This window comes from Erythrolamprus reginae, chromosome 2, assembly GCF_031021105.1.
Source record: "Erythrolamprus reginae isolate rEryReg1 chromosome 2, rEryReg1.hap1, whole genome shotgun sequence".
NCBI classification, from domain to species: Eukaryota; Metazoa; Chordata; class Lepidosauria; order Squamata; family Dipsadidae; genus Erythrolamprus; species Erythrolamprus reginae.
The window spans coordinates 171074050-171091334 of NC_091951.1; the positions used below are offsets into that span (position 1 = coordinate 171074050).

A 17285-nucleotide genomic window follows, 5' to 3' on the forward strand; every position below is an offset into this window, starting at 1 on the left:
ATTCATGGAAGATATAATTTAGCTTAAATTGCAGAAGGTGGAACTATCATTGCTGCCAGCTAAGCTAAAGAATATTTTGAGCTGAGTTCAGTCACATATCTGTATCTGTCAACAATGTAGCAGTAGTTTGCTCTTGTGGTCTTCCAAGATTTTCTAACTTCCCAATTTAGAAAATGTAGCTCATTCTACATGTGTCTCAACCCTTAAATAGGGTGTTTCCTGACACATTGGGACACATGTCATGTTACATTTATGTGTTTAATTTTGGGGGGCGCAGTTGTCCCTTCTAACCTGAACACACTAATCTGTACCATTGAAGTGCAGTGTTTTTTCTTGCATAATGAAAAAATATGACCACTGGATCAGTGTCCTACCACAACCTGGGAATATGCAGCAAATAAAGACAGAACACACTCATATGGGACAGGGAATGCCTTTTATTCACAAACCCAAAACCTTAGTGGATGGTTTGGGTTTGTAACATTTCATGTTTTAAAGCACAGATCAGTTTTTGTAGGGATAACAATGGTATTTGAATGTGCACAAATCAACCGATCAGACCAAAACCTGAAAGTTGTTAGAAACACTGCTCAAAAAAATAAAGGGAACACTTAAACAACACAATATAACTCCAAGTAAATCAAACTTCTGTGAAATGGTATGAGGGTCTGATGTGCAGATTGGGGTTGTGCTCACACCCAACACCATGCAGGACGCTTGGCATTTGCAACAGAACCCCAGGATTGGCAAATTCAGCACTGGCGCCCTATGCTCTTCACAGATGAAAGCAGGTTCACACTGAGCACATGTGAGACGTGACAGAGTCTGGAGATGCCATGGAGAGTGATCTACTGCCTGCAACATCCTTCAGCATGACTGGTTTGGCAGTGGGTCATTAATGGTGTGGGGTGGCATTTCTTTGGAGGGCCACACAGCCTTCCATGTGCTCGCCAGAGGTAGCCTGGCTGCCATTAGGTACCGAGATGAGGTCCTCAGACCCCTTGTGAGACCATATACTGGTGCAGTTGGCCCTGGGTTCCTCCTAATGCAGGACAATGCCAGACCTCATGTGACTGGAGTGTGTCATCAGTTCCTGCAAGATGAAGGTATTAAAGCTATGGACTGGACCGCCTGTTCCCCAGACCTGAATCTGATTGAGCACATCTGGGACATCATGTCTCACTCCATCCACCAACATGTTGCACCACAGACTCTCCAGGAGTTGGCAGATGCTTTAGTCCAGGTCTGGGAGGAGATCCCTTAGGAGAATATCCACAACCTCATCACAAGCATGCCTAGCCATTGTAGGGAGGTCAAACAGGCACATGGAGGCCACACACAATATTGAGCCCCATTTTGACTTGTTTTAAGGACATTACATCAAAGTTGGATCAGCCTGTAGGGTTTTTTTTCATTTTAATTTTGTGCGAGTCCAAATCCAGGCTCCTGTTGGTTAATAAATTTGATTTCCATTTATTATTTTTGGGTAATTTTGTTGTCAGCACATTCAACTTTGTACAGAACAAAGTATTCAATGAGAATATTTCATTCATTCAGATCTAGGATGTGTTATTTCAGTGTTCCCTTTATGTTTTTTGAGCAGTTTAGCTTATTATTCCCTGTATGAGCAGCACCATTGTGACATTTTGCTTTAGTATTCCTCTCCTTCCTCTTCACCTTCTCCTTCAACAGAATCCACACCCACTTCTTCATAATCCTTCTCCAGAGCAGCCATGTCCTCCCGAGCCTCTGAGAACTCCCCTTCTTCCATCCCTTCCCCAACGTACCAGTGGACAAAGGCACGCTTGGCATACATCAGATCAAACTTATGGTCCAGGCGAGCCCAGGCCTCAGCAATGGCTGTGGTGTTGCTCAGCATGCAGACCGCACGCTGCACCTTGGCCAGGTCACCTCCGGGAACTACGGTTGGGGGCTGGTAGTTGATACCAACCTTGAAACCGGTGGGGCACCAGTCTACAAACTGGATGGTACGTTTGGTCTTGATGGTGGCAATAGCAGCATTGACATCTTTGGGAACAACGTCACCACGGTACAACAGGCAGCAGGCCATGTATTTACCGTGACGAGGGTCACATTTCACCATCTGATTAGCTGGCTCAAAGCATGCATTAGTGATCTCTGCTACAGAAAGCTGCTCATGGTAGGCTTTTTCAGCAGAGATGACCGGAGCATAGGTCGCCAGAGGGAAGTGGATTCTAGGGTAGGGCACCAAGTTGGTCTGGAATTCTGTCAGATCTACATTCAGGGCACCATCAAATCGCAGGGAAGCTGTAATGGAAGAAACAATCTGGCCTATCAACCTATTCAAATTGGTGTAGGTGGGGCGCTCAATGTCAAGGTTTCGTCGGCAAATGTCATAGATGGCTTCGTTGTCTACCATGAAGGCACAGTCGGAGTGCTCCAGGGTGGTGTGGGTGGTCAGGATGGAGTTGTAGGGCTCAACGACAGCTGTGGATACTTGGGGAGCTGGGTAGATGGAGAACTCCAGCTTGGACTTCTTGCCATAGTCTACGGACAGGCGCTCCATCAGCAAGGATGTAAAGCCAGAGCCAGTGCCACCACCAAAGCTGTGGAAGACCAGGAAACCCTGGAGACCTGTGCACTGGTCAGCCTGTTAGAACAAATAAAGGTTGACATTTATAATACCAATAATTTAAATAATATTTGTTAAACTAAAACTATATTCTTGTCTATTTTCTTAGACTTAACAATTCAACAGCTTGTTAAATAAATTATCTTACTATATTCCAATCATAAATGTTACAAATTCTAATACATATTCATAATTATTATACATGAAGTATATTACAGCTGAGTGAAGTATTTTTGTTGGCTGTAATGTTTTGGGATGTCATACATCGGAATTATATAAGTCATTGTGGCTTGTTTTCTATTCTTTGTATTACAGATAATCCTTATGACAAAATAGTTACCAATTTGCGAATCCTGTCAAGGACCAAGTCAATGATCTCTTTGCCGATGGTGTAATGGCCCCTGGCATAGTTGTTAGCAGCATCTTCTTTGCCAGTGATCAGTTGCTCAGGGTGGAATAGCTGACGGTATGTTCCAGTGCGTACTTCATCTATGGAGATCAAAACAAAATTACCTTTTTATCAGAAGATACAATCTAATTATGCAACCTAGGAATTATATTTCTGAGATGTTTTTTGTGTGTGAAATATTCCTTTGATCTCATTGGTTGCCAAGGATCCTTTTGCCATTCATATTCAAATGCATCCTTAATTAGGTTATGTGCCAAATAAAAATTTTAAATGGAGATGTTTTGCCCTCTATATAAGTGAATTAAGAAATTTATTAGATGCTAGAAATATTTTTATCATAATAAAGACAAATGCACACTAATCTTTTCCTAGCATATGGAAAAGTTGGACTCCTAGTCAGCTGGCATTTTGATATTTACACTCACCAATTACTGTTGGCTCCAAATCCACAAATACAGCCCTGGGGACGTGTTTGCCAGCTCCAGTCTCACTGAAGAAGGTGTTGAAGGAGTCATCTCCTCCCCCAATGGTCTTGTCGCTGGGCATCTGCCCATCTGGCTGGATGCCATGTTCAAGGCAGTACAGCTCCCAGCAGGCATTGCCAATCTGGACACCGGCTTGGCCAACATGGATGGAGATGCACTCACGCTAAATGTGGAAAAAAAATGTATAAACTGGTTTATATATTGGCATATTCTGTCTAAAGGAACAGAATGTATTTAGAATGATCTATTCATTGAGTGAGTGTTAATTGAATATTTTAAAGTTTTTAGGATGTTTTAAAATCTTTTAACTGTAATTAATTGGATCAAATTATTTTATTATGTATTCTGTGTTTGTTGTGAGCCACCCCAAGTCCATGGAGAGGTGCAGCATACAAACCCAATTAATAAATAAAATAAATAAATGTTAATTTATGATGAGTTTGCAATCTTTGTTATTGGTGGGATATGGAAATAAGAGTCTACACACCCACACTGTGTGCATTGGTCACTGAGAGAAAGACATTCACAAGTAAAATTAAAAACAATTACCACAGCTGTTCTTGCTTTTTATAGTTTCAAATGAGAATTAGGGAGGAAAAAAGGGGGGAAACCCATTAAATCCTTAAATTTATGAAATAATTGTTTTAAAAATAAGTCATGTAATTATTCTGGTTCTAAGGCACCTTTGTTGCATCCACCCTTTAAAAAAAAAATCTTATTTGCACCTGCTCAGCCTGAGTTGTTATCTCATTTTACTTGCCTAGTGTTTTAGAGGTCACTCTATCATAAGAGAGGACCAAAGAGATTGCGAAGGAATGCCACGCCCTGGCCAAGAACACTGGGTAGATGCTCTTCAATATAAAGCCTGCCATGGTTTTTTTCTGGCAACGCCCACACTGACAGCTGGTGGGTGTGTGGAGTGCCCTGGATTAACACAGCTGGAGTCATTTCTGCATGATCTCATTAAACTGTTTTGCCAGTTTTCCTTCCTCTGACCTCAGCTCTGCTGAGAACCATGCTTGGAAATGAGAACTAAATCCATGGGTTGTCTGGACCAGGAGATAAAGCTCCACATCAAACCCTAAATAGTATATAATAATATAACTGTGTGCCCACCAGTCTTACCCTCCCCCAGCCCAAAACACCCAACATTAAAAAAGAGTTTTACAGAACTAGAAACCTTAATTTATTTGTTTGTTTGTTTAGACTTCTATGCTGCCCAATCCCGAAGGACTAATATGTAATTTATTATTCATTTGTTTTGTCACGTAAGTATTGGTGGTATACAAAGATATAATATTTAAATACATGATACTAGTAAAAGAGAAACATTAGGACAGGGGACGGAAGGCACTCTGGTGCACTTATGCACGCCCCTTAAATTCCTAATAGGAATGTTGCAGCCAGATTAAAAATGCACTACTAGACAACGTTTCTAAAAGAAAGTTCAGCCTTCGGGTTGCACTTGCTGAAAACAGCAAGTTACTGTGTAGTGGCTCTGAAAAGCATTGTCTCCCACTCATTATTCTGGTCACATCTGCCAGAGGAGCCTCTTTGTCTGCTCCAGTCAGCCAGCACCTTCTGCCTTCTATTCACTGACAGACCAATCTGCTGCAGGGCATGGCTGCTCTAAGGGGAGGGGTCTACTTTTTCTGCCCTGCAGTCTGGGATACTGGGAGGCGTCTCTCTCTCTCTCTCTTTCTCTGTTTGAAAGCAGGGTGTTTTTTTTTTAAGATCCTCGAAAGGGCGTGGCATCTTCATCCCAGACGAAGATCCCCGCTTTTCTCAGAGGAAACAGCGGCGCTGGTACCTCCTGGAGTGGCCAGAATTTCCTCCCTTTGAATTCAATGACATTTAACGCCACGTAAAAGGCGGGACGTGCTGCAGTCCGCCCTCCCCTTCAAGAGCTTTCTCAGGGCGAGCTCCAACCTCCTCCACGAAAAGTTCCCACCACCCAATTTAGTAACGCCGTTCCTCCACCGACTGATGAACGAGGCGATGCGGTACAATCGGCCGCAGCCTTTTGATGTTACGTTCCCTTTGCAGGCTTTCCATCGTTCGTTTCGAGCCGATTTTTTTTTAAATGCAAGGACACGATTCCAAAAGGGACCGAGCCGCATGATGCGTTTCAAAACAAGCATCGGCTGAGACACACCCACCCACCCCCCAACCTGGAAGTAAGACCCACCCAGCGAGCTTTCTTTCCCTAAAAGGAAAGCAAGCCTTTCCTCATCCGCTCCCGGTGCAGCCCTCGCCTCCGGTCCGAAATGGGGCTTCCCCCTCTGCAGCAGAAAAGGCTGGCTGGGTTTGGGGGAAGGGAGGAGAGGAAATTATAGGTCACAAGGCAACCATCCGCGCCTTTCCCTGCCCCTCTCTAGATTGAAGCCATTGGACCAGTGGGTGGGCTCCTGCTGCGGTTTTAAGGGGAAAGAAAACCATCTTCAGGGCGTTGGGAATGGAAGAGGGATGCTTTCTTTCTCGGCATTTGCACAGCTCTCCCTCGAGATTCTTGCGTTATAGGAATCGCATTTAGACTTATATACCGCTTCCTAGTGCTTTTACAGCCCTCTCTAAGCGGTTTACAGAATCAGCCTCTCGCCCCCAACAATCTGGGTCCGCATTTTAAAGGATGGAAGTCTGTTATGTACGGTTAAAATCTATCGGGAAAAGAAAGACCCGTCATAGAGGAGCGGGAAAAGACGGAGAAAAGACCCAGCAAGCAGAAAAGGAGGAAATCTGTGTAAATGCGCATAGGGGGGGGGGGGGGATCTTCGACACACGCCTTGCGGCGAATTTCCCCCCGCCTTCCTCTCTTTGGAGACCCCCGCCGCGGGCACTTACCATAGTTGCTGCTTTGTCGCCGAGCTTTGGGGCGGGGAGACCTCGAAGCGGAGAGGCGGCGGGTGCTTTCTTACAGCGCGACTCTTAGGCGGTCGATGTAAGAGAACCTGTAGCACCTAGTCTAAGGCGGCTGCCTATATACAATCCCGTCACCATGGGGACGGCCGAGGCTTTTTGCGGTTGGTCGAGACCCCCCCAATCTGCCAGGAGAAGGCAGGAGAGGAGAGCGGCGATTGGCTCCGGGCGCATAGGATGAGGTAATTCCGCCCCCCCCCCCCGCTTTCCTCTGCTGAGCATCCCAAAGTCTGTTTGCATCTTCCAGACAAAGAGACTGAACAGTTCCCCATTCATCACTTGTGCGCGTGGGGTGGAGATGGGGGGGGGGGGGGGAGGAAGAGCTACGATCCAAGCAAAAAGGGACACTGCCGGACGCGAAAACTCGCTTTTAAAACAATAACCTTTTCCCCTCTGAACAAATGTCAGAGTCAGATTATAAATCAACCCTCCCACCTCCTCCTCCCGAACGAAGTTAACGGCGCCACTCAAATTCGCATTTCAGCCAAAAGGCCAGGCGAGAGTCGCAAAAGCCGAGACTGAGAGAGAGAGAAAGGGATTGTTGCCTCGCCGAGTGAGCGAATTCGAGGAGCCTGCAAACGTGTATTGTAAAAACGCTGCAAAGCAAAAGAACCGCCACCGAAATCGAAGGATTTATTTTCTTTCCTCGTGTCTTTTTATTAAATTAGCGCGAAAATCTCCCCCATCTGCAATAAATAAATAAATAAATAAATAAATAAATAAATAAATAAATAAATAAACCCCGTTCAGGGCAGGGAAATTAATTACTGCAGAGGACTTTGTTTTGTATTTGGCTAAGCGGTTGAGTTTATATTGCAACACACACGCCCCTCTTCCCTAATATACTGCCTGTCTGGGATTAAAAGCATTCCCTCCAGAGAGTTGGGGAGCGCGTTTTCTTCTGACAAAGAGGCGTGAAGAGTCCCTGCCCGCTCCCCCCCCCCATCAAGAGAGGGAGGGGGAGCATCTTAGATCAGGGGGTCCATGTTGCTGGGCTAGCACAATGGGCGACTTCCGGAGGCTTTGCGTCTCTGTTCCCAGGCTAGGCGAGAGGGCAGCCAAGCTCTGGGGAGGAAAGGGGGGGCGAGGCAGCTCCTGGGGGGGGAGTCTCCCCCCTTTTTTGCATAGATGAATTGGCTATTGAAAAACGGATCAATGCAGGGGTGGGCTACTGCCCGGACGGGGGTGGGGTGGGGATGCAGTGGGGTAGCGAAAATGGAGCTCCACCTCAGAGCACCCAATTTGCACTGAAAGATGTTGACAGAAAATGCATAAGCCACGCCCACAGTGTGTCAGTAAAAAATTTGGTAGCCCTTCACTGGATCAATGGTGCTCTCTTTTTTAAACGGGGTCCTGTGAGCGGGACGCCTGTCCACAAAAGGACGAGTTATGAGGTAAACAAGGCTGCTCTGGGGCAGGGGAAGCCAATCAAGGATTCGTTTCCCGCTTGCGCGCCTTCGCCCGGCTCTTTCCGCGCCTTTTTTTTTTTTTTGCCCCGCGCCCTTGCCTCGCTTTAGTCGTGCTTTGGGTTGGCGAGTTACCTGAGGAATTGAGGCGCGGCCGAGGGTTTGCTCGCAGGTACGTCGTACACCTGCTCCTTCTGCTCCCTCCCTCCCCAGAAACTGGAAAAACCTACATCTTTCTCTCCTCCCCCTCCCCAAACCTCACCCCACGGCTTCTATGCATCTTCTATATGCATTTCAGGGCTGTGGGAGTCTGCATCGTCTCTGCTAATAGTTTCCCTTTCTCTCGCGTGTAAAATGAGAGTCTTTGCTACCAGGGTTTGAAAGGCTGATTTAAAACCCGTGAATCCCGAATACCGACATTTTTAAAAAAAAAAAAATTCTTGGTGTTTTACTAGGAAGGGCATTCTTTGTCAAGTGGACCAGGTGAAAAATTGAAGCCTTATTTGAAAAGAAACCATCACAAAAACAACATATATGATAGAAATGAAGATGATTGATGACAGAGCTCTCTGTTTTCTCACCTTGAATCATCTTCATTTTTGTTTAATTAGAAAGAGCACGTTTTATTATATACATGTTGTTTTTGTGATGGTTTCTTTTCAAATAAGGCTGCGAAAATCAGTCAAGTGGACACCTGGACCGTTTGACAAAGAATGATCCACAAAAGACATTGTGTTGGAAGTAAATTACTACTTCCTGATCTTATTCTGCATTTAAACTTGTCTGTGACATTATATATATTTGACCTAAAGGTTTACTCAGCCTTCCATCCTTCCCAGGTTGGTAAAATGAGGATCCAGATTGTTGGATCCTAAACCGCTTAGAGAGGGCTGTAAAGCACTATAAAGTGGTATGTAAGTCTAAATACTATTGTTAAATGCTATTGACCAGGCTTAAAGCTTCACTAGCTCTGAAATCCCCTCTAATCAATTGATATGGATTGCCAGCTTATGTCAGACCATCTCTTCTTTTAACAGCAGCAATTTATGAAGGGAAGTATTTGGATTTTATTTTATTTTTTTGGTAATCAAAGATATGGTAGAGGAGATTTCAGACTGGATTTCTGCATATCATTACAAACTTGCTGGTTTTATTCCTAATTGTTTTTATAATCTCAGTTTACTGTCTTGGCAAACTGACACTTGTAAAAAAACAAAGCAACACAACATAAATTACTATTAAAATCTCAGAGAGCTCTATTTCATCTTTCAGTGTTACAAAATACCCACATTTAATAGAAATATATCTTATTTCCCTATGTAAGGATTTTAAAAATACTGAAAATAATGCCAGTACCTTGATCCATGAAAGAAAGAAAAAACCTAAATCCATAGTTGAGTGAGATATTATTGGAAGTCAAATACAGTACTATACCATAAAGATGATGACTTCAAAAATACTGACCTAAGCATCTCAAACTACCATAGATTAATGATGACTTCATAATGCTTTTCTGACTTCTGTACTAATTTACAGTATTAATGATTAAGGAAGCTGGAAAGGCATCATGAAGTCACTATTACTTGAGATTGCTATAATAAAACATGTTGGAAAAAGAGTTTCTAAATTTATTTAGTTGGTGAATTCAACTCTTTTTAAGATTTCTGATCCATGTTAAAAAGAAACCATTGTTTCACCTTCAAAATTTCTATTTTTTAATCTATGCATCCTGTATCTCTGCGTGGGATAACAATCTATCAGGCCCATCATAAAACAGGTGCAATTTTCCAGAGTAATTTATATTGCGAATAGGGAAGTCTACATTCTGATTCCATCGTTATTTAGCATACAATGAACAGGTGTTATGAAGCCTGAAGTTTACATGCAAGAGTAAGCTATAAAAATCTCCCTTTGCTTTGCACCTTGACTACAAAAGGTCCCAAAACCTTTTATATCATATTTTAGAGTTGAAGAAATGGAAATCAGAAATCTAAACCACTGTTTCTTAACCTTGGAAACTTTAAGATGTGTGAACTTCCAACTCCCAGAATTCTCCAACAAGCCAAACTACATATGTGTGTGAGAGAGTCAGTGTTGACTTTCAGGGACAATCTGGACAAGTTTCTACAGTTTTCTTGGCATTCTTAACAACTGACAGGGCCACACTGTATGAATAGTATACTGTATATGTATGGCATAGGACTGCTTTATATTAATGGGATTTCTTTTAAATACAGGGTTTTACTTAGTTTAGACTATATTCAACTTCTTTTTTATTGCTTTGTAACTACTTGTATATTCTATTTATATTATTATTGTAAGACAACATGAGTCCTTCGGGATTGGGCAGCATAGAAGCTAAATAGATAGATAGATAGATAGATAGATAGATAGATACATAGATAGATAGATAGATAGATAGATAGATAGATAGATAGATAGATAGATAGAGTCACCTTTTGCAACCCTTTTGACAAACAAAATTGATGGGGAAGCCAGATTCACTTAAGAGCTGGGTTACTAACTTATCAACTGCAGTGATTCAGTTAACAACTGTGGCAAGAAAAGTCATAAAATGAACAAAACTCACAACAAATATTTCATGTAACAACAGAAAAATGGTCATAAGTCGAAGACTATCTGTATCTTCCAGAGATTCAAAACAGCTCTTTTGCTTGTCCCATTATTATCATTGCTTTATATTGTACATTTACATATTGCATGCTAGTATAGGAAGCTAATATATTTTATTTATTTTATTTTATTACTTAGATTTGTATGCCGCCCCTCTCCGAAGACTTGCCTCAAGCAAGTAATGTATACATTACTGTTTGATATTTGCCACCTAAATACTGTCAAAATTAAAACCTGCTTAGCTCCAACGGATAGTTCCATCTTTGTGTCTTCAAGGTACTAGATACCTTAACTTATGACCATAATTGCGGGGCTCAATTACAATCACAACTTGACTATCTGTAGGTACCCATATATTCCAAATGTGTTTTGCATGAGAACAAAGTAAACAGAAAAACGTGGATAAAATCCTAAGATGTTTATATAATTTGGAGGGTATTATCTCAGATAAATACTGTATAATTTAAAAAGAAAACTCTCCTGATAAATTATTCACAACCTATTTCCAGTAATAAGCAATTGCAATTATTTAAATATATTGCACTTTAAAAACATCAATAATTTTACTGGTTCCTAAGTTTTCATACCAGACCTTAAAAATGTCTGACTAGTTAACTTTGTAACTCTGGTTATCACGAAACCATCATGAAAGCTTGGCTCTGTATGATATTTGAACCAGCTTCTGTTTCTATATGGTTGCAAACAATGAATCTTTGAGGCTAGTAAAAGCAAAACAGTTATATCATGCTTGGGAGTCGGCCTACTCCTATCTTACAATAGCTACTTTACTGATGGATTGAGCGGAGGGAGCCTTTTACCTCTCTTATCATCAAACCTTTGCATTTGTACCAGAACGGGTTAAGCCCTCTGCTTGAAGACTGGGGTGACTGGGTTGGAATGGGCTGGAAACCTTTCTCCATTCCTATAAAATGTAGTTAGAGACAGTGTTCCCTCTAATTTTTTTTTGGGGGGGGGGGGGGGCGGAAAAGTATAGTGTCTGAGCGGCAGTCCCTTTGGGACTGGGCGGCACAGAAATAATAAATAAATAAACAAACAAACAAACAAATAAATAAACAAATAAACAAACAAACAAACAAAAAACCCACCCTGTTTTGCCTCAGAGAATTTCAAAATAAAATACTGTACTGTGTGTCTATAACAGTGAGCTCATAATAGGGCAACTCTATCAATATCAACATGCCACTTAAATAGTTGAGCTAGTTTCAAACTAGATTTTGATTTTCTTTCTCTCTTCCTTACTCCCATTCTTTTTCTTTCTCTTTTCCTTCCTCTCTTTTTTCTATCTGTTTCTCTCTCTTCCTCTCTCTCTTCTTCCCTCTCACTCTTTCCCTCTCGGCTTCTGGGCAGGTTTGGAAAACTCTGAGTTGATGATGATTTTTAAGTGAGTGATTGCTCACTGCTCAGCTTAGAGGGAACTATGGTTAGAGACTCCAGCTGAGATATTAAGGGGCGTGCATAAGCGCACCATTGTGCCTACCGTCCCTGTCCTATTGTCTACTTTTTATCATTACTTATCAAATGTTTAATATGTACAAATTATCACCCTATAATTGTTTGACAAATAAATAAATAAAATAAATAAAATAAAAATAAATAAATAAATATACTGTATCTTGTCCTGAAGAAAAGGGCAGGAGGTGATTGCTAAGACAAAGCCCTTTCAGCAGCAGAAATACTGATGGGATAATAGTTCCATGATCATTGTTGCCTACATTAGAGTTAAATCAGTACCTTCCTATCCTCAAGCACAGAAGACTCACCATCCCAAAGGTGCTTTTTTTCAAGAGGCAACTGGACTTTCTCCCATTTTTTGGGGGGAAAGACATTTCACTTCTCATCCAAGAAGCTTCTTCAAAGAAAAACCGGAAAAACCAGTCTCCTTTTTGAAAAACCTTTTTCAACCCACCTTTGGGACAACCATGACCTGGATGACTGAGAATCTCCATAGATACCTAGAGGAGATTCAGAGATGCTTAGAGCCTAATTAAGCAGGCAGAATGCCCATGTGCTGCTAGGCAACACCCAGCGTAGTTGCTCAAAGATGGGACAGGAATCCTGATAGCATTTGGCATTCCCTTTTTCACCTTGCCTTCAGGATAGATAAGCGGCCTTAAATCCGTGCAATAGCAGTGACAGGGAGACTAGAGGAGGCAGCTTCTTTTTCAATATTTTTCTTCTGGTAGTGATTAAATAACAGGGATTCCCTCTGGAGGGAAAAAATAGCTGTTTAGGGGAGCTATAGTGGAAAAGTGTGAATCTCAGGAAGGGAGATTTGTAATCTGGCCTATAACCAGCAGGAAGATTGCACTGAGAGAAAGAGCTGTGTGGAAGATGGCTGGAGCATATTTACACCATGTTCAATTGAAGAACAGTTCCTGTCTAGATTTTGGGACATAGAATCATCTTTTGCCAGGAGTCCTTCATTGAGTACTATCCATGAGTAAGCATTCTGCACCGTGTAAAATGTCTGCCAATGATCAGCCCAGCAGAAATGGAAATTGGTATATATTTCATATTTATAGCCAGATAATTGTGTGACTTTAGATTGCATTAAAGGCTGGAGGAGAGCAGAACTGCAAAGCAGAACAGAATGTAGAACATCACTGAGTAAGCAACTAGGGGAGATCATTTGAGTCTCTTCGCCTCACAGAGGCCTACGTGTCTTCCATCCTATTTATTTTATTTATTCATTTATTTATTCATTTGTCCAATACACAAGTACATAGGAAGAAAATAGACATGTGATAATATAAAAAGGGGTGAAAGTGGGCTTAGAGGAGAGGATATATGACAGGAAGAGAATATATAAGATAGGTGAAAGAAAGGAAAAACAATTGGACAGGGGACAAAAGGCACACCGGTGCACTTATGTACGCCCCTTACTGGCCTTTTAGGAACCTGGAGAGGTCAATCGTGGAGAGACTAAGGGAGAAGTGTTGGGGGTTAGGTGTTGACACAATTGAGTCCGGTAATGAGTTCCACGCTTCAAAAACTCGATTGTTGAAATCATATTTTTTACAGTCAAGTTTGGCGCAGTTCGTATTGAGTTTGAATTTGTTGCATGCTCTTGTGTTGTTGCGGTTGAAGCTGAAGTAGTCATTGACTGGTAGGACATTGCAGCATATGATCTTGTGGGCAATACTCAAATCATGTTTTAGACGCCGTAGTTCTAGGCTTTCTAGGCCTAGGATTGTAAGTCTATTTTCGTAGGATATTCTGTTTTGAGTGGAGGAGTGAAGGGCTCTTCTGGTGAAATATTTTTGGACATTTTCAAGGGTGTTTTGAAATTTGTTGAAGCTGGGCTTGACAGGATATCTTCAGATGGCTCTGCATCATTTTCTAAACTGAAAGCTTTGATACTTTTTGCTGAACTCCATCATCATCATTCATGAGTCGTTCCGAGAAGGGCAGCATAGAAGTCTAATTAAATAAATCAGCATCAGCATGTTTCTTGATCCTCTCACTTCTATGGATGACATGCTTCCACATGGCTTTCACATGGCTTTCTCATGATGTTTGTGGTACAGTGGTTCCTCTACTTAAGAACTTAATTCATTCCGTGACCAGGTTCTTAAGTAGAAAAGTTTATAAGTAGAAGCAATTTTTCCCATTGGAATCAATGTAGAAGCAAATAATGGGGGCAAACACATTAGGAAAGAAATAAAAGCTCAGAATTTGGGTGGGAGGAGGAGGAGGAAGAAGAGGAGGAGGACAATCACTGCTGAAGGAAGGTGAGGTGAGGTGAATTAAAAAAAATCCAAAACTTTAAGGCTTAAAAAACAAACAAACAGGGACTCTGAGGCGGCAAGGAGGAGCACGCGCTCCCATACACCCGGCGTGGGGCTGCCTCCCATACACTGCGCCAGAGAGAAACCCAGGCGGGCGACAGGGGGGAACCTCCCGCTGCTTTGACCGAAAGGCAGCTGCTGCTGCTACCTGCTTCCTTTTCCTCCCCATGCTGAAGGGCTCCCCTCTCCTCTCTCTCACACACTTTGTAGCCGGCGCCTTTCCTTCACTGTGGTGACTCCTTGGTTTGGCTAAAGCTGAGTTGATCTGGCCGGGGCGAAGCGCCCTCTCTTGCCTTTCTGCACCCAGACGCTCTGGGAGGCAACCTCGCGGCGGGTGTATGGGAGGCAGTGCGAGGGAGTCACCACAGCGAAGGGGTTTATTCCCTCTCCAAGTGCCCAGAGAAAGGAAAATGCTCTGTTCACTCTGGACTGCCAAAGCCTCCTTAAGTGCCACCGAAAGGCTCCTCTGCCAGCCCAGAAAATCCCGAGATGGCCGGGATTAAAGGGAGAATGGCAGAAAACTGGCCGGGCTTTCGTGCCACTCTCAAATTTCCTGGGAAATTTTTATGGGCTCGGGTTCTTAAGTAGAAAATGGTTCTTAAGAAAAGGCAAAAAAATCTTGAACACCTGGTTTTTATCTAGAAAAATTCTTAAGTAGAGGCGTTCTTAAGTAGAGGTACCACTGTAATTCCCTTCTCTCTGAGCAGCTTTGTTTATCTTGTCCAGGAACTTCTCACCTTCCCTCATTTGTTGCATGTTGACACAGTACTGTCGCCTCAAGCGCTTTGCCTTCTACTTCCATGATAATAATCTTGCATGTTCAGTGGGCATCACCTGGATTTACTTCAAGCAAGACAGCAAATGCTGCTTATGCCTGGCAGAACACCACAAAGCTTTCTACACTGTCCAATTTACTCAGAGTCTGTCATGGACAAGTCACTGTTAGGTTGCTCAGTGAACTGGTTCTTTGGGGAGTGGGATTTGTTATAGTCTCTGGAAACAGAGAGGGAAACAGAGAGCGAGAGAGAGAAAAGAAGAAAAGAAAAAAGCAAGCAAGCAAACAAGAAAACAGAAGCACCCCTGGTGTCAGCAGTTAGGGTGCAATCAACAAACAGCATGTTTTGAGAATGTAACTGACCTGGTTGTTGGATGTAAGGTGGGAAACTAGATAGGATTATATCTCTGGGCAGATGTGCATTCCTACTCCTTTGGTAATAATCATATATGTGTGCTGAAACTTGCAAATTAATTGAAAATGTATCAATTTTCCTTTAGAAGGCTGCTGATACAAAACTAGTAGCTTTTCAGAAAAACAAACCTGTTTGGGTTTTTCTGGGTAATACAGTAGAAAAACTATGATTTTATGTTCAAGGGTAAGTTCAACTGATTATAAGCAAGAGCATATAATACTGTGCAGCCATTTTTAAAATCAATATTACCTAAAGCAGGGGTGGGCAATTAATTTTGTCATGGGGCCGCATGAGAAATTGGGATGGTTTTAGAGGGCTGGGCTAATATAATTAACTCAGTTCTCCCCAATACTGTAAAGACCCAGATCCTGGCCTGACCTAAACACCCAGACCCACTCTACAGACCCCTAATTGTTTGCTTTACGGCAACACAGTGCAACACAGTCACTGCGCTGGAGTGTTTGCGTGGTTTCTGTGCTCCACCGCTCTCGGTAGGAGGTTGGGGTCCGCTCCAGTGCAAGGATGAAAGAGCTCACCGTGTCTGCCGGGACTCCTCCGGTTCCTGCTTTCTTCATGATTCATCAGGAAAGCAGGAACCGGAGGAGTCCCAGCAGACCTGGTGAGCTCTTTCATCCTCGCACTGGAGCAGACCCTGACCTCCGTGGATTGGCCTGAGATAGTGGACAGGCCGGTCACAGACAGTGAGTGGGCCGGATGCGGCCCGTGGGCCACCCCTTGCACAGGTCTGACCTAAAGCATGAATTTTAATTTTTTTTCTATTGTTTTTCAAAAATAACGCAGGATTAAGTGCTTTATTTGACATCTACTCTTACATCAATCAGATGGGATAGGTAAATTGAGCTAAAGTGATTAGGCCAAAGCATTTGGTTGAATAGGGATTTGAATTCCCAGGTCTTGGTTCCAATCCATCATACTGACATCAGGCTAAGACAGAGACACTAAGGAATAATAATCAGCATTAAATTAATTGTCTGGAATGTGAAATCTACTTTCTTTATCCCTTTATCTTGCACTTGCCTGTTATCCAGCATTTTAATTGCAGTGTGATAATCCTATTTATTTGAAAGAGCCTAAAATTGATTTAGTGGCAAAATGAGGCGTAATGACCTTAATTATTAAAAAAATCATTTTTATTACTTTTGATGGCTTAAAAATAGAATAAGTAATCTTTTCAACTTACCTATAGTGTGTGAGCACCACCTATTTAAATTTCTTTGCCAACGGCATTGACAAGGGAATGTCAAAAATTGGAAGATGGTAACAGGAATGGTATAATGAAGCCCCACCCCTTTGGAACTTGGATTGATATCGCACAGATGCTAAAAAAAAAGTTGGGTCTTGTATCTTAACACTTTTTATTTATTATTTTATTTTATTTATTTATTTATCAAATATGTATAGGATTGTAGTTTGCATAAGCAAAAAGTAACAATAAAAAAGGACAGTAGGACAGGGGCGGTAGGCACCATGGTGCATATATGCACGCTTTGGATGCCATCTTGCCAATTATGAATTCCCACTTCCTATTGAATACTGCTGCTCTGAGCCAAAGTGAGCTATGGGAATTTCAGATGAGAAACTATCTCTTTAATAACCACCCAAATCTACCTGATAAAGTTATGAAGGTGGAATAAAATTTATGAACTAATTTAGAAGTACAGTGGTACCTCTTCATACAAACTTTTCAAGATACAAACTCCGGTGTTTAAGATTTTTTTGCCTCTTCTTCCAAACTATTTTCACTTTACAAACCCGAGCTGCCGTTGGGAAACCCCACCTCTGGACTTCCATTGCCAGCCGA

General features: G+C 42.2%; 1 protein-coding gene across 2 annotated transcripts in view; it reads right to left on the reverse strand.

Annotated features, from left to right (window-relative positions):
- Window positions 1–417: 417 nt before the first annotated feature.
- The window catches only part of LOC139161376 (tubulin alpha-1A chain), a 237294-nt gene continuing 220426 nt past the window's right edge, over window positions 418–17285 (reverse strand). The window contains exons 1-4 of one of the 2 annotated variants that reach the window (XM_070740416.1): window positions 6350–6627; window positions 3449–3671; window positions 2955–3103; window positions 418–2632 (exon numbers count right to left, since the gene is read on the reverse strand). In XM_070740416.1, coding sequence (XP_070596517.1) covers window positions 1652–2632; window positions 2955–3103; window positions 3449–3671; window positions 6350–6352 — 1356 coding nt within the window. In that variant the 5' untranslated portion in view covers window positions 6353–6627 and the 3' untranslated portion in view covers window positions 418–1651. Of the gene's footprint in view, window positions 2633–2954; window positions 3104–3448; window positions 3672–6349; window positions 6628–17285 lie in introns of those variants that run through there. The other variant, XM_070740417.1, reaches the window with a different exon arrangement.